Consider the following 25,886-nt stretch of genomic DNA (forward strand, 5'->3'; position numbering starts at 1 on the left):
TATGCTCCAAAAATACAAGAAGTATACTGCCTTGTTGAACATTTTAGACAGAAACACACAAAGCATCTCATCAACTTGGTAAAATCCCATGAATGGGTCCAAAAAATATTAAGTGTTCAGAGTTGATTGCATAATCAATTTTGCCACCAAGTTTAATCTGAACTCACAAAGATAAGTGACCCTTCTGTCCTGGGCGTGTGCTCTGCCGTGTAACTGTAAACGGCAAAGGTCCACAGTTGTAAAAGTGTAAACAGTCACTGCATTTTGCCTGGAAGGGCTTTTTGTCAATGTTTTTTTAATTATTGGGAAGCAGAACAAAGTAGGGCTGTGAACCTTTGAACTGCTTCACCCAGGCTTACAAGTCGTGACGTCAAAAACTGAGACTTATCACAGCGGCTCTGTGAGTCGGGCGGTCAGAACTAGCTGGCCGTTTTCACACGGCCTTTGCGAGGCTGCTCTCATTTTTGCCTTGCCGTTGTCTTATAAGGTGTTTGTCTGAGCCTTCGTGTTTGGGTGCTGCAGTGCGGATTAACCTACTGTTTCAGGTGATGATGATTGGGATGACGTTCACCATTTCCAGCCAATGGCTTTTGGGACTATAAGACATGAGTTGTGGGGGGGGGGGGGACCTTTAGTATAATTTACCTCAATGTTTACACGTTTCAAGCCCTTGTTACTTTCAAATCAAAACCAAAATTAAAACCCACAAGACTGACTGTACTGGGCCTGGCATAGTGCCATTTGGCATGGCACAACACAGGTGGCTGTAAATGGGTTAGTCAGGCCTGTCATTTTGCCAAAACTAAAATCCTAGTGCTCCATTGCGTTGATGATTTTCAATATTTTACAACTTTACGTGATCCTCATGTTTGTGTTCTCTGCGCCTCCATGCATGAAGGAGTCCTGGATTAGGGGCAAGAATCCTGTTGGGCTCAGAGTGTGAGTGTTTAGTGGAGAGGGTGTGTGAGCGGGTGCATGCCGGCTTCAGTATGTGTGTTTGCGTCTTAAGCCGGGCAAAGCAGAATACGACCTGTTGTAAGCCTGGGCATGTGGGATTTGTGTGATTGGGTTTAGTCAGCGCTGAAGAAGGCATGTTGGGCTCCGGATGACCTCCAGGAACAATGCAGGATCTTCTGTTGACAATATTAAGGTAGGACCTCACACTTCCACAAATCATCATCATCGGGCTGCCAAGTTCATTATTACCAGCTGCAAACCTTTGTTTATGGCCACTAAGAAGCCCTGGGTGGTTGTGTTTTCGTGCACGTTAGGCAGTTTGTTTCTGTCATCTGTCCTCCACTTTGTTATTCAGATGAATATTCAAACATCATAATCCATTAAATGTTAGATGTTTTTCTTTTCTTTTTTTGCCTTAAAAATAAACAAAAGACTTTGAAAAGTTCTATGGCTTTAAAAGAAATCATAAAAAAGTCAACACAACTCGCAGATTTTAAAAATGATTGTTATAATACAGAAATACTGGATTTAAAATGATACATACGTACATGGTTAGGATTACGTACATAATAAATCCAAAAGCTTCTGGGTTTGATGAGATATAAAACTAACAAAATAAAACATTACCTAAGAGTAAAAATCAATTTAACTTTTAAACCATCCAGGTCGCTTTTACACATTTAACAATAATCCGTGTTGATATAAATAAATCAATTCCTTAGTTTGATGGCTCAGTTGGCTGTGTTTAGGACTGGCTCATGGGAAATCAGGGTTCGTTGCCTAGGGAAGTCTGGCTCTTTTGGTAAAATTTGCAGCCTTCTATTTGGGTAAGAAGTGTAGCTTCTACAACAACAACTGCTTGGCTACATTTATAATCTATCCTTTAACATATTTACATCCAAAATTTCAAATTGTGGTATAACTTCTTAATTCCGTTTACCTAATTTTGGCAGTTCTGAAGTTTTTCGTTGCTAACTTAGCTCTAAGCCCTAGTGTTAGCAGTAAGTTAGCTGGTTTAGCAAGATCTACTGATATTTACTAATTCATTTTACTTTTTTTCCCCTCAGTTTCTCAACATTTGCAGCTTTTTCAGCAAACGGTTTAGAGGTTTGAGCGATATCAGCTACACACATACTGGAAACACTCAGGTCACGTTTAGCTTTTAATGTGATTCAAACATATTGTGTTTTTAGTTTCACTTTATGTTGTTTATGGAGGAGGCTTATAGCTTTTGCCCCATAGACTTTGAACAGAGTCACAACAGGAGATCTTCTTAACTGACTCAGCTTCATGATAATCACACGTTTTTATTCAAGTCCCCCTCTTCTATCCTCCCGATTTCAAAGTGTTCCCAGTAGTCTTTTAATTGTGATTTTGCTGTTTTTATTAAAAACCAAAAAAACTGTCGTTTTCTAGGACATAGTTTCTGTAGAGTGGCATTAGTTCATTAGAAATTTGTCTCTGAGTTGTAGGTGGGAGTGTTGCGTGGTGTGCGGAGCAGCCCCGCCCCCCTTCCCCTCGCTGTTGCTGAGGAGAGCTTGGAGCAAGGAGCCCATTGTATTTTCCACTAAACAACTACGATCTTTTTCCAACTGCGTTTTTGTTGTCTGCTCCTGATTCACAACAGTTTGAATAAAGCCATACTTAGAAACTGAATTTTAAACTTAATTGTCTTTATATATGTCCACTGTCATTAGAAAAATGCAACACGAAACATGTCAAAAACACCAAAAACAAAAGATTTTCCTCTGAGCGGGTCTTTAATTGAGAGTAGATCAAAGAGGAAGTGTGAAACTGCCCTTAAAGATACTTTTATATGAAAACTTCTTTAGAATTGTTGATTTTGGTGTATCTACTGTGTTTCAATGTGTCAACTTTCACCTGTCATGGATTTAAACACGTGAGGATGTTAACAAAAGAACATAATCATACGAACATAATCGTCATTGAACTTGGTCTTTAAACGGATCGGGTCAATTATGATTAAGAAAGGCTTTCCTAAGTGGGTCAGCATGGTTAAACAAAGTTGAATTATTTACTTGTTTTGTTTTAATACGACTCTTTATGATGCCTTTCAATGCAGACGTTTGGGGTTGCCATTCCCTGGTCTTTCTGATACACTATCCTTCCTGGTTTCTCTGGACTCCTTCCAGCTGATTTACCTGGACCAGGTGTGTTTAGTTAATCAGACAGAAACACCAGAGTCAGACAATCAGCAGCAAGGAGGGACAGGACAGGTAAAAAACAGGCAAGGTAGCAGAACTACAAACACTGAAGGATAATGAGGAAACAAAGCCCAGCTGACATGATTACAAACTGAAACCAACTGTGGTTCTGACATCACGGTAGGAGCAGGAACAGAAAGCGTCATTTTAGAAGAAACTGAATCAAAAACCCAACAATACAAACAGTAAAAAAAGACAAGACAAGAACCAGAAATCCTCACAGTCACAATTAAGCACAGATTGTTAAATTCCCTGACATAAGCACAATATGTAGTATTTAAAGTGTTATAAAAGTCATTATGTCCGTAAACATGTCAAAATAATCCAAATGATCCCAACCAAGACATTAGGAAAATCCTTCCAAAATCGTATTTTATAGGAAAATGAATAATCCTGAAAGTCCAAATGTAAGAAATATAAACAGCAATTTTTAGCAATTATAATCAAAAGAGGTGTTATGTCCCTCTTCAGAGAGGAGGGAGAAACGAACAACATAAAGAAAATGAAGATAACCGGGCGGGGTTAAGGTTGGCCACACAGCCCTTAATTCGGTGACACGTGAAAGAATCAAAGGGGACTAAAGGAAAATAACAAACAAGACACCAAAAAGTGAAATAAAAAAATAACTTAAATTCTCAGGCTTTTTAGCTAAACAATTATGACAGGAAGGCAAAACTCAAGATTACTCTAAATGCAAACAAAAGACCACAATGTAACAAAAGGACAAAACCAAAATTAAGCTAAGGGGGAAACCAGAGGCTTTCTCAAGCTAAGGCCAGGCAAACAGCAGGGGCAGGCTGGAAAGTAAATTCCCACTCAGGAATGCAGCCGCCACTGGAGCAGAGAACCCTGGGAGCTTTTAAAGCTTCCCTCCAAGCCAGACGATTGGAAGCAGCCTCAATCAGCCCTGCAGAGGGGGCGGAGTCAGCAGCTGTGCAGAACCTGGACTTCTGCAGGAGCTAGAACTCTCACACACACACCCACACACACACACACACACAACAAGCAGACACGACCAGGGGGTATTCCAGGAAGCATGTTTAAACTAGCCTGACTTTAATCCTGAACTCTGGCTGAAATCTGCCTGAACTTGCTTACTCTGGGTATGTCGGTTCCAAAAGACCGAATATGAGTTAGCGTAATTACGCTCGACTTGCTAACCCTGGGTTAATGCTCGTGCTCGTCAAATACATAAAGACATTCTCAATCGCCGATTTCCGGAGTCACCATGGAAACGCGTGGAGAGAAAAAAGAAAGCGCTGTACTTCAGTGAGACGGAGTCTGAGATTTTAATGACGGCGTCTGAAGATTATACGTCCATCAAAAAAGTAACACGGCTGCATCATCAAAAAAAAGAGTTTCTGCTTGTAGTAAAAACAGACAAAGTAAACGCAAGAGTTTCTGATCTTATTTTCATTTTCATTGTGACGCATATATATAAATAACTTATCCACCTTAAATGAATTACTTCAATTGGTAACAAATAATTGAGTTGAATTCATTCAACCTAATTTCTTACGTCTATCCAACTCAATATTTTTTTACAACTCAAATTTACATATTTATTTAATTAAATGTCAGATTACTCCAATTCAGTTAAATGTTTTTTCATCTTAATTTAATTACTTCTTGAACTCTCATATGTATAATTTTGGGCCTGCAGATATTCTCATTTTTATAACAATAGAGTGAATGAAACTAAATGGATTTGCAGTATAAAGTCATGTTCCATTTCTCCAACTGTAACATTACACTGTGTGGTACTATGGGTGCTAAGTGAACTCCTCATCCTCTCCCTCCCTCTCACTCATGGTGCAGAAAGAATTAAACATAACAGGACAAATAACTAGACAATACACAGTAAAACAGCTAAACAACTAAACACATTTGGTCAAAACCCCACACTTAAACCCAAATCCGTTGTAGGTACCATAACCGTTCGGCCTGGAACTTCCATTCGGGGTCCTTTTGACTGAAGGTAACGTCACACTACAGTAACCCCACTTGGACATACTACTTACGTCGAGATCTGCTCGGGCTCTACAAATTTTCATTTCACATTCCCTTTTGTAACCTAAAGTTATTTTCCCTTATAAATTGTGTCTGACAATATTCTTTGTAATCTTTATAAAGAGATTTTGCCACAATCCGCTTGTTATTCCAGTTTAAGTTCAGCCGTGGCTGAAAATGTTGTCAGCAATGTTGTCAACAATTCATTCATTCATTCATCTTCTTGACCGTTTATTCCCTTTCGGGGTCACGGGGTTGCCGGAGCCTATCCCGGCCACTTGGGCGTAGGCAAGGGATACCCTGGACTGGTCGCCAGTCTGTCGCAGGGTAGAATGTCTTCAATCACACATCCATTCACTCTCACACTCACACCTATGGACATTTTAGAGTTGCCAATTAACCTATGTAGCATGTTTTTGGACAGTGGGAGGAAGCCGGAGATCCCGGAGAAAACCCACGCATGCACGGGGAGAACATGCAAACTCCACACAGAAAGGTCCCCCGTTGATGTAGTTTATCATGTCCCCCAGCCGGGACTTGAACCGGGGCCTTCTTGCTGTGAGGCAAGAGCGCTAACCACTGCGCCACCGTGCAGCCCGTTGTTGTCAACAATGATAAACAATAATAAAGGCACGCTTAGAAGATAATCTCGGTCTGTCAGAGCTCTGTTTGTTTACAACAGAATTAATAATATCTTCTTCTATGGTAGTATCATAATTTGTCCAGACCAATCACTGTCTGACACGTCAATCGGACCAACGGACAGCCAATCACATAATGTGACGTCAGCACTAGTCCAAGGACCCAGAACGGAAGTTCCAGGTCAAACGGTTATGGTACCTACACCATCCAGACAGGCAAAGGGAATGGTATCCCACAATCCCTACTTAATTGAATTATTTTGAATGAAAGTAAAATAACTGTCTGATAACTACGTGTTATTTTTAAGCTGTCTTGACCAAAAAAATAATTTCTCTTAACTGAAGCAAATAATTAAGTTATATCAATATAAAAAGGTTTATCTCTCCAACATCCATACGTGGTCTTATCATCCTCTCATGGTGGAAAAAGTATTATCTGAGCTTCTTCATCCACTAAATCATCTTCAAATGGACATGCCATGCTGCTTCACCTCTCTGAAAACAAACTGACCTTCAACTAAACCTGCTCCAGACCAGGATATGTTCAGAGCATGAGTTGCAACTGGACATACCCTGAAACATACCTCCTGGAACCGAAAGCTGAGGTTATCAACTTCAACTTCCTTAGCCTCAAACTTACCGTGGTAACTCACAAAACCTGCTTTCTAGAATACCCCCTAGGGGTCATAACAAGAGGCTATTTTGAAATGACCTCCCTACTCCTTATTTACTAAGAAACTATCTAGTGCCCTGGATTTTTAAAGCAATTCGGACACCATGCTCACCACTTTTTTGTTTGTTAAATGTGACGTCATCGATTTCCCAAAGTAAAAACGTAATAAACCTGAATTTTTTACGATGGCTAACCATAAGTCCACTGTTTTCTGAAAATGAAAACTTGGATGGTTCATAAAAAATGAATTAAATAACATTTTATTTCACAAAACTTTCCAAATGCAATGCATTGTGATCTACATTTTACAATCTAAGGAACACTGATGCAGAGACTTCTGGGAAATTTCTAGGTCACTTGCATTTTGAAATTGTAGATTCTGAGGGCACTTCAAAATGAAAACGCACTTCACTTCACTTCACTTCATAGTGCACTACGTAGTGAGTAGGAGTGCAGACATAACCCTAGTTTTTTAGATGTTATTAAAAAAAAAGGTTGTATTTTGGGGCATTTTATGAATTAATGTGATTTAGAATCAATATAATTCAACTCAATACTTTACAAAAATAAAAACTAGTAAAGAAAATCCCAGAACTGATTAGATTTTTTTTAAGTTTCTGAAATGCTTGGATAGTAACTTTTGCTATTAACACATTAAATTTTTATAAAAATACGGACAATGTCAATGTGTTCAATTTACAGAAACTCAAATGTGCTCATGTGTAGAGACACTCACATGAATGTGTTTTTTATTTATTTCATTTACTAAGGCAAAAAGAAAAAGACAGAACAATGAATATTGGACTGCACTGTGTTTAAACAGCAGATTGCTACACAAAGCTGTGTAACTGATTTGAATTGTACTTTCTTATGTAAGCGCAAGCAAACACAACAGAACATGTAATGGTCTGGCAGGTTTAAAAAAATAGAAATGAAAATAGAAAAATCTGACTATAAACACAGATTGATAGCAGTCTCCCTAGAATCTAAAAGCGTTATAATCTCACAGGAAAATGCGTGTTCTCCCACATTTCTCAGCTTGTATAAAGAAATGAAGCTCTTGTTCTAAAGAATGCTGTGAGTGTTCTTTGCCACCAAAAGTGTTTCCTCACATCTGCTTATCAGTCATCCCTTTTAATTTAGAACAATCAAAACCCAAAATGTTTTTTTGGTTTTTGTTCTGGGTGTAGTTTCCTTGTAAATTACTGTGAGTTCCTCTGGCCAGGTTAAAACTGTTTGCCCACATGGTGCAGCGGTATATTGAGCGGAGAAGTAAATGTCTGAATCTCCGTCTTCTGTCTCCACTGTTTATTTTTATCAATCTATAACCAAATGGTGTTGAGTGTGCATGAGCAAATGCAGAACAGATTTTTTTGTGTGTTTTTGCTGAGTTTAAAGATCCACTATGATGAACATGGTTTTTTAACATGTTCTTGTAGCATTTTTCTCATGATGAAGGGCATATATGAAGAATATTAAGCTTAAAATTTAATTTTGAAGTATGTCTTTATTCAAGTTGTTGTAAATCAGGAGCAGATAAAGATATGCCCTCTGGAAATGACTGTATTTGTGACGTAGAAGCTAAAATCGGCAGGCCACAAGCTTTATGTTCTGCTCTACTCTGATCCATCCACTCAGACAAATATTTCCATGTACGTCTTTGTTTTCCTCGTCTTTGCTGGATTCTCGATCAAAACTGAATGGCTGGATAACTCCGTTATTGCTCGCCATTTTTGTTGCTCCGCTAGTGTTAGGTTGGAGGTGTGAGGGGCTGTAAGGTCGGATCAGCGCGTGTTAAAAGAGAGCTCTCAGTTATGGGTGACAGGAAGGGGGGCGGGGTTGCTCTGTGCCAATAGTTCCGCTACTCAGAGGTAAATTTCTAATAAACTCCTGGTGCTCTGCAGAAATTATGTCTTAGAAAATGACAGTTTTTTTGGGATTTTGCCTAAAAATTGCATCATCATAGTTAAAAGACCACTGGAAAATGGATCAAAAGAGGATCAGAGTTGGGACTTTAAATGGCTCTTCATAATTAAAAATGTATTTAAAAGCCTTAGTACAACAAAACACTAAGTTCTAATACCTATTGTTTCAAAGAGTACACAAAGATTACCCAAAAGGCTTTGTTGGTTTCTTAGTCATCAACATTAGAACTAAAAAAGTAGTGAGTCAGATCATGAATTATGGTGAAATACCATCTAGATGTCAAATATGAAAGAAATAGTAGATTTTATTTATTTGACAGAGGAAAAGGTTTGTCAGGTTGATATATTGGTGGTTATTGGCTCATCGTAGCTCCATTCCATTAGGACTCTCAGGTGGAAAGAAGGAGGAAATTGCACAAGAGAAGGAAGAAATTTAGTTAGTGGTGATTTAATCTCCCTCCTCTTCTCTTCATTTCTAATAAATTCACAAGTATATTATTTATTTGTTTCTTAAGAGAACCGTCTGACCAACATTTGTAGACTTTGACAAGCATATTATTCTTACATGTTTCTGGAAAAGCTACAAAAGCCAACGCAGAGCTGAAACTTTGACGTTTTTTTGTGTTAAACCCAGAAAAAAGATTGATGAGCTGCTGTACAGTTCATTAGCAGGGAAGACTTATACCTTTAATGGATCACTTTATCACTTCAGAAACCTAGTCGTCTCACTGTCCATAACCCCAAAACCTGGGAACTTTTATCCTTTGAATTAATCCCTTTTCTCAGAAATTTCGGCTTTTGATGGTTGGGGGATTTTTTTTTTTTGATTCCACATGCAAAAAAGAAAACCCAACCTTGGTTTGTCAAAAATAAATAAATCAAAACTTAAACAAACCAAAAAAATATGCGACACAATGTCAATAATTAGAACGGTTGTGGCAGTTCAGCGTGATTGAGAATTCCTTTTGCTCTTATAAAGATGCCAAAAAAGAAAAAAGTACTTCAGCTGGTTTCATTTAAAGAAATGAGGCCCAGGGAGGAAAAATCATTCATTTTTAACCAAAAAAAAAATACACATAACTATACAGTAATTTACCTTTATTTCTTTCTGTTCTCATTAATCATCTTGCGAGTCCTCAGATTTATGATTTGGTCCTCTAGGGAGATGGGGGAAGGGGGGGGGGGTCTTCATCATGGCTGAGAATTGAAGAACTTGGAGGAGCCGCTGAGTTTGATGTTAGAAAGGCATCTCACACATCGCACCCAAAAATAGTCAGTGAGTTTCCTTGTGGAGAGCTCATAAGGAAGGGTTGTAGAATCCCTTAATATTTGATGTTGTTTTTTTTTTTTTTTAACTTTTTGGTGCAAAAGTTTGACCATTTCTACAAAAATAGAAACAGTTTTTGGACTTTTTTACTTTAATCAGACATAGTAGCACAAATACAGATTGACGTGAAAATCTTTCATCAAGCTGCCAAGGGTCCTCAAGTTTCTATGAAGTGGAGCGTTGATTTTGATCAATCTTCCAAATGGTTTTTTTGTTTTTTAAACTGTAGGAAAAATAATACTGTAGTAATGACCTGGAGGAGTACCATACTGTGAACAAGCAGTCCTCCTACTCCCTTTCACCGAACTTGGTGAGAAAGATGACCCAGGAACTGAGGTATCCATTTCTTTTCTGCAGGTTTAGCATGCCAAGTGAATCAACCAAATTAAGGCGAAGCATCTGGAGCAAAGGGGGGGGGGTTGATTGTAGGGATCTGTAATGCTTTTTGCAAGCACCCGTGTCATCTGGTCAAATATTTGCAGCATGCACTTCCAGGAAAGTAGGTGTTTGGAGATTTTTTGACGTCCAGCGCTGGACTGAGGTAATGAAGATGTAACACAAAAAACATGGGCTCCAGAAAACCAAAGCATCTGGAGCCGCCGTTCTGTAGGAAAAGTCTGAATGAAGGATTTGAAGTGGAGCAGAAAAAGGAAAAGGGAAGGAGTGAGTGACAGGTGAGGAGAAGAAAGGAAAAAGGAGGAGGAATGAAGGCTTGTAAAAACTTCAACGCTGCGGAGTGGACTCCACACGTCTACAGGGCTTATTGAGGGAAGGATTTTCCCGTTCTTCATTGTGTGAACTCTGCCAGAACATCAGAACCATAAACTTCTTCTTCTTTTTTTTTTTTTTTTCTGCTTGTGTTATGACTGCATCAACACAAACCTGACACTCTAATGTGCAGGTCTGTGCCTGCACGAGTGTCTGGTGTCTGAGCGCATGCATCCATGCATCCATCTGTGCATACATCTGCACGGCTGTGAGCCTCCGAACACAGCATGTGTGTCAGTGTGTGTGCGTTGTAAGTCAGAGAGAGAGGGACAACAAGGGAGTGAGAGAAATAGAGAAATGAGGGAGTTCTGAGAGCTCAATGGGCAAACGGGAGATCCTGATGTGCTGCTTTACGCTCTTTCCCGGCAAGTTTTTTGCCGTACCTCAGGATTCTTTAGGTTCAGAGTGAAGAAGTTGCTTCAAGTTCTTCTTGTCTCCTTTGACCACCTCCAGGTAAAGCATGCGTGTGAGCCAGGATCAAATCATTTTGCAATATATTTAAGTCTTTATCGAGATTTGACGAAGTTAGTTTTTTGTTTTATGTAGCATTTTCTTACATGGTTTCCTTGTTTATTAATATCTAAGTCTTCAAATGGAAAGATAACATCTATTTTAGACAAATTCTCATATAGTTTATACACTCTTTGCACATGTTTGTGTAAGGAGTTTTTTAACTTGAACAGATTTGTACTTTTTATTTTTTAAAACTAGTTTTATTCCATAAAGTTGATTTATTGTTACTAAACTATGAAAGTACTGCAAAAACTGAATCCTTAAAAAGTGAAGAAAATTTGTTGTATTTTCTGTTTCCCAAAAACATCTCATTAAGAAAGTGTTTCAACTGCATTTTAAAGTTTGAGAGAACATGTCTTAGTGACTATTATTTCCCCTTTAATTCTTGATAAGACCATTTTTATCCCATTAGCAGTTTTTTTTTCTTATTTAAAAAAAAATCTGCGAATGGGAAAATAATGTTTGACTTGTTTCTTATTGGCAACACAAAGACTTTGTTTAAGAATTTAAAACAAATTATTAGTGTCTTTGCACTTCTCTCTAGAAAAAAAACAAAAAACATTTCTGACATCTTCAAATACCAAAGTGACGGACATTCTGAGAGAACTAGATAGAGTTTGAAACGAGCTGGAGTGCTGTGTGGATGTAAAGCAAGCAGAGGACTGGCTTTTCCTTTGGTGCGCAGATAAACCACCGGCTACTCAGGCTCCTGAGTGTGAGCGAGTCAGAGACCAGTTTGGACAGAAAGTCACGTTGTGTAAAAGCAGCTGGACACTGGGCTTTTTATTAAGTGATGGAATTCCTTGTAAATTGAGTCTTCCTACAGCCTGGCCTCTGTCACTAATTGAGCCGACACTGCAAACAATGCGATCCGTGTTTAAACAGATTTTTAGCCTGAGTTCATGTGACAGAAGTCAGGATGTTTAATTACAGCTCAGAGAAAACCGTGTTTTTAATCTCCATTTTTGGTTTACTTATTAGAAAAATACAACATATGCATATACCACAAGAAACATGATACTTGAACTGAACGTGTCATGCATGATCTTGAAACTTTTTAACACATTTTGACACATTTCATATAACAAATTATATATATATATATATATATATATATATATATATATATATATATATATATATATATATATAAAGTTAAACGAGTAAAACTAAAAACAAAATGCTTTTATTTTGATGGAAAACTGTGGCATTGTTATGACAGACAGCTCCACATCTGCCCCCATGCTTCACTTATCTGACTTTTTTCTTATTTAGCTTCCTGTTTTTTTGAAAGATGCTCTTATGAGGCGCTTCAGAAAATGTTCAAACTGGTAGAGTGAACTAAAAACGATAAAAAAAGGTACATCAGTAAAAAAAAATAATAGAAACATGGCCCAATTACTCTCCCTAATTTCCAATAATTTTAGTGTTAGATACTATAATAAGCAGGTGGAAAATGGCAATTTTTTCATGATTTATGAACTCCTGATCCGTAAAAGCTCCAATAATAAAATATTAAACTCTAAATAGTGAGGATAGATTTTTTAATCTTTTGGTTTTGTGTCACCGTTCGCCCCAATGCAAAGGGTCTTTTTTATTTATTGTGCTGCAAAATGAAGATTTTTGCTGCTTTCCCTTTCCTCCTTCCCTCTGACACGCTCTCTTCGTTTTTCTTTGTTTTTCAGATCTGCTCTGCCTTTTGCTCTCTCCTTCACCTGTCCAAAACGGACAAACCTGGCCTTTTGCAGCGTCGCCCCACATGGTCGCCGCTCCCTACCCTTAGTCTCCCAGTCTCACTGATCCCCTCATGGGCACCACATCAGACAGCAGCTCCAAATTCCCTGCATCTACACTGAGACCCTGTCTTCACCCCTAACCACCTCACTCACATCGACACACCTTGAGCCCTGATGGAGTCCAAAGATACCATGATGACAAGCATGCAGACCAAGGACAAGCAGGAGTACGAGGAGGACAAAGGGAGCAAGCAGCCGGAGGCCCAGGAGGAGGAGCCGCATGAAAACGCCAACCTGCCCTTAGTTGATGGCCTTGCAGACAGAGGACCCAAGAGCGTGACCTCCGGCTCAGGTCAGCAGGTGTCGAACGGCTTCACAACATCCACCCCTCAGAGTCCCAGAGAGGCGCTGGGCACTGCGGTGGGGGCTGTGGGCATGCCCCCCGCCTCCGGAGGGGACACCGGGGCCTCAGCGCCATTCGGGGGCCTAAGAACTCTGGTGGTCCAGCAAACCAGCCTGGACAGGCCCAGGGAGACCTGGAGCAAGAAGATGGACTTCCTGCTGTCAGTGATCGGCTACGCCGTGGACCTGGGAAACGTCTGGCGCTTCCCATACATCTGCTACCAAAACGGAGGAGGTGAGGAGGCGGCGTGCCTTTGAAAGAGGGCAGAAAGGATTTCACTGATTACAGATGGCGTGAATTATGCAACTCGATGCACAGAAAACCAAACGTTCGGTTTGATTCATTTCTTAGTGGAGATAAATAAAGGTTGTTCCTTGTCTGTGCAGATAGGTTAAAACAGACATGTCCACTGGCCAAATGCGGCCTGCCTTTAAATTTGTTGTTGTTACGAAATCAGTAATATGTGGCCTTCAGCACTTTCTAAGAACTAGGATTTCTTGCTTGTGATTGGCTAAATTAGGCAATGAGCCGTTGTCAGCCTTTGGGGCAACAACCTATGGCTCCTAGATCTTAGAAGTCTTAAGGGCCAACTGAGAGGAACCGGTTTCTTTGTTTCTGTGATCAAAATGAGATCATTTTTTGTGTTAATTTGCTGTTCACATGATTTCAATTTAGTTTAATCGTGAACAAATGTGTAACATTTCACATGAACCAAGATTTAATGTTGACAAATGCGTTTTTTCCAGACAAACTTTTTCTTTCTTTTATTTATAGTCTTTAAATGTGAAAGTCTTTAAATGTGAAATTCACAGTAATTCTGGTAAAAATGCATTGAAAATTTCTATTCTATAAAGACATAAAAAGTTTCCCATTGCTAATTGTTGTGCATTTAATGTTAGTTAAGATGGTGGGCCCACCTCACCAAATCTGGCCCTCTTTGAAAAATGTTTGGACACCCCCTGGGTCAGAACAAGAAAGTTGCCACAACGTTGAGGGAAAAGTCACTTCCACAAACCTCCTAAACATCCATAAAGATCCACAAAGCTCGTGTGACCTCTCCTGCTCTGATGCCACACGATCTTCATCTAGCAGCAAGCAGGGCCCCCCGTTTTTATTGAATTTGCAATAATAAAACCTTTGCAATTTCCTGTGTTCTCTGTGCGGGCTCACAGAGCGAGCTGGAGATGGAGACTGGGAGGCACTCGATAGAGGCAACAGTATTAATTGTGGGTTTTATGAGAGCTCCTTTAGTCCCTTTTCTTCCCATGCTTAATAACCTGTCTCCCAGGCAGCTGCTCAATCAACCCTTATCTTTGCTTTCATGTCACAAAGAGGCACAAGCAAGCGTGCGCACGCCACGCCGGTCACACACCAACGCAAGCGTGCACGCCCAGTCAGTCTATAATCAGATGGAGAGGAAGAAAGAGCGAGATTTGTTATCAAACTTTTGCTTCTTACGCTGCAAAGATCCGTATGCATCCTGTTTCTTCAGAGTTCAACCTTTAAACTCTGTAATCCTGATAAACAAAACTAGATCTTTTAAATTGATTTAGGTATAATTTAGCATAACATAAAATGTGTTGTGATATGAATCTGAGGAAAGTTCATTCAGGTCTTTTAATGCCCTTTTTTGCACTTCTCGGGTAAGTTTTTGAATGAATTGTACTCCTTAAAGTAGTTTACAGCATCGACATTTTTTACACTCAGTTACGTAGATTAGTAATAAAAAAACAGAAACTTTTACTCCCCTTATGTACATCGACTGCATTTTTCTTTTTATGTATTTATTTTACATTTATTTTAAGCACAATCTAATCAGAATAATTAGGTAAAATATAATCAGTGAAATCAACCAGTATGAAGATACCTGTCAATCATTTTCCCCACTTTTGTTCAGAAATGAAGAATTGAACATGCTAGCACACCTTCATTGAGGTTTTCAAAGTCCAAGAGACAAGAAAAACTGGATGTTTGCTATCTTTTTAAAGCAGCAGTGACATGTTAGGGGTAAATGAACACTTATTTCATTCTCTGTTATAAATTTAATAACACAAAAACTTTGTGTTGGATCTTCAAATCAGAAAAAAGAGGTTTTAACATCAGATATAGTGTTTCATTAAATCAACATTGTGAGTAATTTGCATCCTTAATAGGTCGTTGATGTCTTCTTGTGACCAAAAAAAAAATACTGTTTAAAATATAATGTGTCCTATTTGAATTAAATTTCATTATTTACAAAAAAAAATAACGGAATTTAAAACATCATAAGGTTTTTTTATTTATTTAGATCCCAAATTATATATATATTTTTACTGTTGCTCATTACTTGAATAGTTTTTAATTTTTTAATGTTTTTTATGGATGATTACTTATTTTATTTTTATTTTGAAGTAGCACTAGCCTTACTTGAATACACTTTTGGCTACTGCTCTGATTGATGTATATTGCTGCAAAGAGGACTAAAAAATCAATCCATATGTCCGTGTAATTGTCTGTTTTCTGCTCAACCCTTTTTTTCCATCTTCACTTGTTCCCCTTGTCCTGAACGCCTCCCCCTCGTTTTTTCCGCAGGTGCTTTTCTGCTACCCTACCTGTTGATGGCGGTGTTCGGAGGTGTGCCTCTCTTCTACATGGAGCTGGCTCTGGGGCAGTTCCATCGCAGCGGCTGCATCTCCATCTGGAAGCACATCTGCCCCATCTTCAAAGGTAACGGAGGGGGCAGAACTGCTGAGGGACCAAAAGGGTGGAAACCAAGCGGGACCGGGACATGGTGGACCATTTGAGTTTAAGACAGCTCACTTGACCTTTGTGGCCTCTGAAATGTGGATGCGGAGTGTGTGGACGTGTTGTTAGATGTTCTGAGTCTCTGTTATGTAAATCTTCACATTTCCATGGCAAATGCCAGAAGCTCAGAACATTTATAATGTGTTGCTTGGAAATGTCACCCATCTAATCAACAGAGGCTTGAATGAAGACCCCCAATTAGCCCGTTCATGACTGACTGCTGTCATATGTTTCAGAAAGAAAAAATAGATCTTCTTACTAAGCTAATCAGATGAATCTGCCTAATTCTTGCAGGAATTGGCTTTGCCATCTGCATCATAGCGCTCTACATTGCCTTCTATTACAACACCATCATGGCGTGGGCCCTCTATTACCTGCTGTCATCTTTTCGGCCCACCCTGCCCTGGACCACCTGCACCAACAGCTGGAACACAGTCAACTGCTACCGCTACCTGTCCTCTGACCAAAACGTGACTTGGTCCAACTTATCCACGTCCCCCGCCGAGGAGTTCTATACGTAAGTGCATGTAAGTTGGATGTGGAAGAGTAGGGGGGGGGACAGACCCCAGGGGCCGATGCTTCCCAGCACCCCTTTCTTTTTCAGTAATCTGAAGGCTTACAGCGGGTTTGTAAAGCCTTCGCACCAAGCACTTTTCTGTTTTGTCTCAAAACAATTTTTGTGTCACTCCCTTTTTGGGGCAGCTCTAATGAGCCTCAACAGCTGCTCATTACACCGCTCTGAGCTTTTTCAGAGAGGCAGATTTAGGTTTTATCCACGCCGGAGTTTCCATTATGCAAGTTTAAAAGTAACAAATTCCACAACTCAGCCTGGCGCCAGAATTTCCTGTTTTCAGCATAAATCACGACGCTGCTTTATCACTCAAGGTCCGTGTGCTGAACCCGTGACCCAAAATCAGCCTTGCAGTTCACTTCAGACTTATTTCCCTTGCTTTTTTTCTGTGGGGGTTGATTGCCAAGACGCTGTGTTCTTTCCTGTACTTTACCTTGACTTGTACTCAAATGAACTTTAATTGCTGCTTTTTTCCATTGACCTTCCTAAAATTTGTTTCATTCCAGGTTCTCGTTTTAAATGGAGTTAATAGATTGGGTCCTTTTTTATACGGTTTCAAACCCTTTAATCTTGATTTGATTTGATTGTTTATTTCAGGCATTAATTGTAGACAATGCAACAAATAATCACACAGATACATTAAACTAATTTCAGGAATAAAGAATAATGGAAAGCGGCCTATATAAAGAAATTAACAAAAAATCCATTTTTTAAAGATGTTTTTACACCCTTTGTGGCAAATGCTTTGCAATATCATTTTTCATATAGATAGTATCAATTTTGATTCTTTGGGTGAATTGGTAAGTTTGTTTACAGCAACGTTAGATTAAAATCCCAAAATTCTGACATGAATGTTTAGGAAAAATGCCCTTTATTTACCCCCTGTCTCAAATTTGAGCCGCACATTTTTAACATGGTGCAACTGTTTATAAACAATAAATTATCAACTTTTTTTTTGCATTATTCCAATCCAGCAAGTAGTTATTTTTAAAAAAGGGACTAGCAATAGATGAGTCGTTCTCTCCATGGCATAAAGTTAAAAAAAATTAAGTTAAACTTTTCCTGCAAAGTATTTTTGAGATTTTATGGAAACAACCATTTTGAGATCCGGAGGAAAAGCCCTTTTACTGCCCCTAGTGGAGTACTACAGGGCAAAAACCATGGACCAGGTTCAATTTAAGTTTTTAAGAACACTTTAATCATGCTAATGACATAGGGGTTTTAGAAATGCTTATCAAATACGATATAGATGGTTAGGGTTAAAGTTTAAGCAGCCCATTTCTCAAGCCTACCTTCTCCCCAGCATTTTCTCTAACCTTCTTTGTATGGTCATATTACCGATGCACTCATAATCCTGTGTTTATATCTGCATGTCTGCCCCCCAAAACCGTCCTCTCGCTCCAAATCTGGCTCTCATTGGGTACTTTTGCAGTCGCCAGGTGTTGCAGGTCCACCTCTCATCAGGTCTGCACCAGCTGGGCTCTGTCAGCTGGCAACTGGCTCTCTGTCTGCTCTTCATCTTCACCATTGTTTATTTCAGTATCTGGAAAGGGGTCAAGACGTCTGGAAAGGTAACTAACGGGGCCCCTGCAAGGCCAATGCAGATGATGCATGTTAAACACTCCCTCTGATCATCTTAGAATCTATTGTAAACATATCCCAATGATCTTTTGGTTATGATTGGCTGTTTTTAGCCAAAATTTAAAAACCTGTGTCGTTTTCTAGAACAAAGTTTCTGCATAGCGTTTCATTAGAAATTAATCTCCGAGTTGTGGGCGGGATCGTTGGTACAGACCAGCCCCTCCCCATTCCCCCAGGCTGTGGCCCGCCCAGTGTATTTTCTATGTCACAAATACGATCTTTTTAAACTGCATGTTTTTATCTGCTTCTGATTCACAGCAACTCAAATAAAGAAATACTTAGAAAAACACAGTTTGTGATTAATATTCTGTCTTCCACCATGAAGAAAATAAATATTACAAGAACATGTTAAAAACACCAAAAACACAATTTTTATCAGAGTGGGTCTTTAAATCTGATTGAGAAGGTCTACAATTGAGCTTCTTGTGCAGCTAAAGCTAAAAAGGAAGTTTAAAAAATGTCAACATTTTCTTTATTTCCTACTAGGTGGTATGGGTGACAGCCACGTTTCCATATCTGGTTCTCCTGATTCTGCTCATTCGAGGGGCCACTCTACCTGGGGCCTGGAGAGGCGTGGTCTTCTATCTCAAGCCAGACTGGCAGAAACTACTCAGCACCACAGTGAGCCCATTATCTCTCGCATTCTCAGTCATCTTCCTCTTTTTCCTTTGCAAATCCTGACTTCTCCCGAGCCTCACTATTAATCAGTGTTGGCTGCTTTCACGCCCTCACAGGTGTGGATAGACGCAGCCGCTCAGATCTTTTTCTCCCTGGGTCCGGGCTTCGGCGTGCTTCTCGCCTTCGCCAGCTACAATCCATTTCACAACAACTGCTACAAGTAAGAGCAGGGCTGATGGACCAGGACGTACTTCACACACATATCCATCCGCCTGCTATTCTGCCAGTTTCATCCTGGGAGCACAAAAGAAGTTCATGGTGAAAATCTTCGTGGCCTTCCTCCTCAAACCTTTATTTTTTATTCCTCTCAGGGATGCACTGGTCACTAGCTCGGTGAATTGCCTGACCAGCTTTCTGTCAGGCTTCGTCATCTTCACAGTTCTGGGATACATGGCAGAAATGCGGCAGCAGAACGTTGATGTTGTGGCCAAGGATGCAGGTACTGTGCCTGTCTGGATCTCAGTTTGCTGTGCTCATGTTCATTAATTCAGAAAAAAAAAGTCTGATTTTCATTTAGTGTCACACACATTAAAGAAGAATGGAACAGGATCTAAAATTTTTAATATTTGTGGTAAAACCAATACTGAAAAAGCAGAAACATGACATAAAGTTAAATTAAACTAAATATGCTTGTTTGCTATCTCAAAACAACAAAAGATTTCTTTGTTTAGATGTTTAAAGATCTTTTGCTTTAGGCTCTATAAAAAAAACCTTTTTGGCGTCTTTTCAATTTTTAATGATAAATTCTGTATCTTTTTGTGTTATAACTATTTTTCATCCATCCAGGCCCCAGTCTGTTGTTCATCATTTATGCAGAAGCCATCGCGAACATGCCTGCCGCCACGTTCTTCGCCATCATCTTCTTCCTCATGATCATAATGTTGGGTCTGGACAGCACGGTTAGTAGGCCGACTGCACTCTGACAGACCAAAGGAAAAAAAAACAGCTTTTGCCCCGTCATCCTTGTATTTGCTCTCTCATATTTTACATCGAGATGTTTGTCTGATATTTCTCGGCCTTGCCTTTCTGAATACAAGCAGATAAAAACAATGTTGTGGGAGTTTGTGATTCCCCTCCTGTGTGCGGTCTCAGTAAGTTATCAGTTATCAGGCAGCGAGCTGGAGACGCCGCTGCTTTTGTCATTCAGGGATATCATCTTGGGATCAGCATTGAGGCTGTTATCTGCCTCGACTTTATGGCTGAGGATATTACTGTGAAACGTGAAGGTGTATTTGAATTTGGACTTGCTTACCATTTCCTTCTGACTGACCAAAGGGGTGTATGTTGACAGGAGGCCTTAAGTCCCTCTCTGTTTTCAGTGGTCTTTTTTTTTACTTTTTGATTCCTGAATTCATTTCCAGCTATGAAAAAAATAAAATCACTTATGTCTTTGCCTTCATGTTGATGCCAAATTAAGGTAATTTTGCAGCCAATGTGGTTTAATGCCAACTTGCATCAATGGGGGCTATTGAGTTTATCATGATTATGTCGTTTTTAACTAAATCAAATATCCTATTCACCAGTAGTTCATTAGAAATTCACCTCTGAGTTGTGGGTGGGACTTTTGGCGCAAAGAAACTCCGCCCCTCTTTCCCCCTCTATTGCTGAGAGTTCTCTGTCTACAAGTTCTCCAACCTAACATTACTGGTGCTCAAAAAAAATGCAGCCCCCTTGGAAATGAGGAATAAGAAATAAAAAAATTCTTAGAACATGTTAAAAACACAGAAAAAAACATTTCCATTGGAGTGGGTCTTTGAAGCTGCTTTAATGTTTTAGTTTTGTTCATATTTTTTCATCTTTATTTACCTTTTGTCTCCGCCCTACATCCTCTGTAGTTCATCTTCACTCTCTGTGTGGTTTTTGTCCAGTTTGCTGGTTTGGAAGGGGTGATCACAGCGATGCTGGACGAGTTTCCGCGTCTGCTTGCTAAGAGGCGAGAGTGGTTTGTCTTTGGGCTTGTGTGCGTCTGCTACCTGGGAGCCCTGTCTACGCTCACATATGTAAGTTATGAGATTTTCTTCTTTACAAAGTTGGCATTATTGGACTTAAGTTACAGTTGCCGTGTCCGTTTTTACAGCTTGAGAGGTTTTAAAATATCCTAAGTTGTCCAAAGATGCTTTTTTCTACAAAACGTCTGAAGAATTCACTCATAATTCCAAAAAGTCCTCATAAAAATGTGAAATATAGCATCACTGCATCATTTCTCTTCATCATAAACTCCAGAAAAGCGGTGAGTGAGGTGGATGTGTGCTGCACTATAGGTCATTCAGCGCTCAAGGCCGGTTGCATAAACGTAATTCATAAACAGCTTGTCAGGGAAAACTCCATTTGCGGGTCTGTTTTATGTCTCAGGGAGGAGCGTTTGTGGTGAAGCTGTTTGAAGAGTATGCCACAGGGCCCGCGGTCATCACCGTGGTGCTGCTAGAGGTCATCGCCGTTTCCTGGTTTTACGGTGAGTAATGATGATGAAGAGGGTGGTGGGAATCTGTGCCTATTTTGGGAGTCGGCATAATGTGATAATCCTGGCTAAAGGGCGGGCGCGGGAGCGGTTCGTTTCTGTGTCCGTTTAATCACGAGGCCGAAAAATGGATCAAGCGAGGTAAAGATGTTCTCTGGATCATTAAGTTGGCAGGGGTTTGTGTCTGTGTGTGTTCAAGGCACCAGCCGCTTCTGTAACGACATCCAGGTCATGCTTGGTTTCTACCCGGGGTGTTTCTGGCGAGTCTGCTGGGTAGCCATCTGCCCCTGCTTCCTTCTGGTCGGTGTCCTGTTTGGGATCTACACATTTGTCAGATTCAGAAGCAGCAGTTTCTCTAATCTTATTTTTCTTTTGACATCTCCTACTTATCTGCTCTTTTTCTTCTTAGTTCATCATCATCAGCTTCCTGGCTTTTCCTCCAGAGGTCAAGTTGTTCAACTACACATACCCACCGTGGACAACTGTGTTGGGCTACTGCATTGGGGTGTCTTCCTTCATCTGCGTGCCGTCTTATATGGTTTACTACTTGCTGAACGCAAAGGGCACCTTCAAACAGGTGCAGACTTCTATGTTTTTAACCATCCCTTCTATTGTTAGTCTCCTCCCATCCTCTCATTCTTTGTTCCCCAACTGACGAGTGTCCAGCAAGCAAGACGCCTGTCATCACCGTCCATACATCGTCAGCTGCCCACTGTCTCCTGCAAACTCATGACTACGGATCATGATCAAAGGAGAAAACAGAGGATTAGCCCAGAAGAGGAATCCCTCAAACAACAAACTGATCACTCAAGCAGTCATCCACAGTCTCCCATGCATGCACCCACTGCTGTGTAACCAGATCAGGAGAAAGTTTTAGCTCTGCCACCATCAGCTCAGACTCCAAGTTTTCACTCCACAAGACCCATCAGATAAGATTAGTATGTGTCCCAGCTTGGGTGAGGGATGAGAGAAGGCATGAGGAAATCAAACCACCTTATTGTTTTTGTGAACACATGAAAGAAACTGTGGGTCAGTGACTTGGTCACAATTGCCCTTACAAGTGGAAACAGGATGATTGCAGGTGAAAAATGTGGAAACCTTAAGGTTTTATGTAATATTAAGGTCGTTGACCACTCAGCTGCTTGGGCTGCTCTGGCCTTTGGTGACGAGACTGCAGCTTGGTGGTGGGCAGCTCCTGGGTCCTTTGGGTCTTGGCTCTATCTTTGGTCCATGTCTCTGTGCTCAGCACCCAGTGGCCCCAATTGCTGCAGTATCACAAGCACATCCCATGCATGCAGCAATTGTGGCTGTCAGTAAGGACCCAGTACTTGCACCTTACTAACGACTGAGTATGATGTAAGGACACTGTTCGACTGTATCACCCGTACTTTCTGATGTACATCTACACCACGGAGTAGCTGTGGGGCAGAGGTAAAGCGGTCGGCCTCTAATCAGAAGATAGTAGATTCAGTTCCTGCCTCACCTGCCTATTTGTCAAAGTATCCTTGGGTAATACACTGAAGTCAACATTGTGCTTGGTAATTATTGGTTGGTGCCAGTGTTCAGCAGTGGGGCCACCATCAGTGTGTGAATGGAACTGTGATGGTAAAGCACTTTGGTTCTTTAAAGAAGGTAGTAAAATATTATATACTGTAAGTGTACACCATTTACCATAAATGGTAAAGGTAAATTAGCCTCACGAATCCTTCACAATACATTTAACCCACATGCATGTGATTAAGGCCTAAAGTGTGTAAACCTCAATAATCGAATCCTCAAAAAGCACGGATAACCAACTCTTTATCCTAAATTTCATTTGGTTGTATAATTTGGTATATTAAGCCTCTCTCTTTGTTCTCTCTTTTCACTAGCGCCTCTTAAAAAGCATCACCCCGGAGCCCAGCAGTGAAAACCACAGAGACTACATCGTGACCAACGCAATCTGACCAAACGGGCAGAGCACCGGGAGGCGCCTCTCCCCCTGTCTGAGGCCCCCTCTTCTGGATAAACTGCAAAATTACAGGACAAGGGGGCTACCTTTCACCATCTTTGCCTCTTTTCATACTTTAGCTGTTTCTCTCCACCCTAAGACTGTTATTTTGGTTGAGTGATGCTACAGCAGTTTGTCTGCTTCATCTTGGGGAAATTTTTGTCATTTTCCCTTCCAACTACCAGAGAAAGAAAAAGTCCAGTCAATTTTTTTTATTTCACCAAAAACTACAATTCCCAGAGCCCCATCCCCTTCACATTCAAGCCCCAAAAGTTCTCTGTAGATTCCAAAATTACCTAAATCAGTAGGATGCAGGGGTTGGGAGATAGCCAGGTTCAGAAATGCCCTCAATAGAAGATAAATTAATATTGCTGTAAGTCAGGAGGTTAGGGTTACTTCTCAAGCCCCAGACACACCAAGCATGTGACGTATATTCAAGAACATGCTAAACACACATTCTTGAACATGTGTTAAGCACATGGTGTTCTCACTGGACAAGTGGGAAAGAGATTCTTCTTCTCTTTTTTGCTACTGTTTAGTAGCGCATGTCCGTCATCTACAGTTGAAAGGGTCTTGGTGAAAATGTCAAAGCGGTGAAAATCTTGTTAATCTTGCTCCAGGTTTTTTTCCTTTGACACTTCTCTTCTGATATATGAAAGATTTGATGTCAAAGATTTCCAGCCGGACATAAACCGCAATTATTAACGTCTCCTCCCTGATCAGTTTTCAAATGGTTGGCACCTCCGTGAACTAAAAGGGAAGCAATCCATACATAGCTACCCAATCTAAGTCCCTGATTGGTCAAAGTCGACCTGGTTTAACTTTCAATGTGTAGTGGCAGCATGAGCTTTAAGTGTTAAAGCCCAAAACTTACATTTACGCCTGTTTACTTATTCTCTTCACTGGAAGTGGTTGCTTGAGGGGAGGTGGGAACGTAGCTTGAGTTGTTTGAACTATTTTCGTCCATTCAAATAAATCCTTTAAACAAAGTCATTTAGAAACCATGTCATGCATATTTCTATAAAGTTACATGAAGCATTTAAAAGGCCAGATAATCCCTCTCCCCTCCTTGGTTGATGCTGTGTTTTCATATTACACTAATGAGTTATGCATATGTAGCCAGATTCAGGTATATTTTCTCTGTTACTGAAGCCAAATACCAGATCTGCTCTGTTCCTGTCTCTGAAACCTTTTCGATAGTACAGCTGTTGTGGTGCGCTGTTGACTGTGAGTCTGTCCTCATCTGGTGACTTCTTGGAGGAACGGCAGATTTGTAACAAGGTCCCCACACTGTGAAGCCCTGTCTGGTGGTGATATGGATGTGTGTGTGTGTGTGTGTGTGTGAGAGAGTAAAAGGAAGGAGGAAACTTAATAACAAAAAGAAGGAAAATGCACATGAATTCGTTCTATACCTGCAATATGAGATATATGTATTTATTTTGGAATGCAGCTGTGCAGGAAGTCTGTCAGCGTGGTGACGGTCCTAAGCACACCTTGTTCTTCAGTAACTGGATCCAAATATGGATCAGAGCTAATTAGAAAAAAAATCTTTTGTTTTAAACCAAATATGTGTGCCTATGTGTGTATGAGAGTGTGTGTGTTTCCTAAAGCGGGATTTGAATTATGGCAAGCACTGTACATCCTCAAGTGTATTCACTGATCAGCCTGGTATTGATGTAATCATGTGAATACCTGTCTCCTCCCTTCATGAATGTGTGCTGTGGGGGCCCTGTTGTGTGATGTGTGTGGGTGTGTGTACAGTGATCTTCATGTGTGTGTATGTGTGCGCGTGTGTGTCGGTGATGTGATCTCCAGTTGTCCTGTTAAATGCCAAACTATCTAATGAAAAAAACTCCCTCTTGCCTCTTTCTCTCTCATACCTCTCAAGCTTATGTAAGATTGATGTATGTCAATAAAAGGCTGTACTAAGAACCTTCTGTATAGAATAAAGATATATAAATATATGGGGAAAAAATAAAGATATATAAACATTAGCTGTTGTCGTTTGCACTTATCATTTTAAAGTAGAAGAGCTTGCAAAAACATAAACATTTTAGTAGCTAAATAATAGTAGCTAAATAGTAGCTAAATTTTCCTTTCCAGATTGAGACTTGCATCAAAGATAAATGTGGGAGGTATGCTATCCTCAATGGTGTCTTTCAAGGTGAAGAAATTACTATTATGAATCTGTACTGCCCACCAAATTATTCCCCATATTTGAACATTAATACATTCTCTCAATTCTCTGAATTATCTTCCACCATTGCCCTGGTGAGAGGTGTTTACTTAATGCTTTGGTAGATAGATGTCCTTCTCAAAGCTCGCCCCCTACTAAACAAGCCAGAGCCCTTTCTGCCATTTGCGACAAAATCAAACAGTGCTGTGCATGTTCTCGTGGTGGGACATCACCACTGCAAGCAGGTGCGGGGGACACTGTTCTTCTGCAGCAAACTGCAGGGGTCCGCTTCGACTGACCAGATCAAATGCCTTTGAGAGGTCGGCCCTTTTCCTGCAGCTGGCGTACGGAGAAAGTCATGTCTACTGTTGATCGGCCAGCCCTGAAGCCACACTGGGACTCTGGGTAGA

The 25,886-nt window shown here is 40.3% G+C and overlaps 1 protein-coding gene across 2 annotated transcripts; it reads left to right on the forward strand.

Moving 5' to 3' along the window:
• Positions 1-415: 415 nt before the first annotated feature.
• slc6a4a (solute carrier family 6 member 4a) lies at positions 416-25,294 on the forward strand. Of its 2 annotated transcripts, none has more exons than XM_011482921.4 (14): positions 416-1,150; positions 12,725-13,412; positions 15,750-15,884; positions 16,257-16,479; positions 17,966-18,104; positions 18,661-18,795; positions 18,909-19,012; positions 19,164-19,291; positions 19,639-19,751; positions 20,721-20,852; positions 21,205-21,304; positions 21,510-21,610; positions 21,720-21,887; positions 23,182-25,294. In XM_011482921.4, the coding sequence occupies exons 2-14, from the start codon at positions 12,950-12,952 to the stop codon at positions 23,254-23,256; spliced, it is 2,016 nt and encodes a 671-aa protein (XP_011481223.1). In that variant the 5' UTR covers positions 416-1,150; positions 12,725-12,949; the 3' UTR covers positions 23,257-25,294. The 2 variants fall into 2 exon arrangements, with proteins under 2 accessions (XP_011481223.1, XP_004075963.2); XM_004075915.5 differs by lacking the exon at positions 416-1,150 and adding an exon at positions 10,146-10,979.
• The last annotated feature ends 592 nt before the right edge of the window (positions 25,295-25,886 follow it).

Source organism: Oryzias latipes, chromosome 13 (assembly GCF_053564925.1).
Source record: "Oryzias latipes strain Hd-rR chromosome 13, Olatipes_Hd-rR_3.1".
NCBI classification, from domain to species: domain Eukaryota; kingdom Metazoa; phylum Chordata; class Actinopteri; order Beloniformes; family Adrianichthyidae; genus Oryzias; species Oryzias latipes.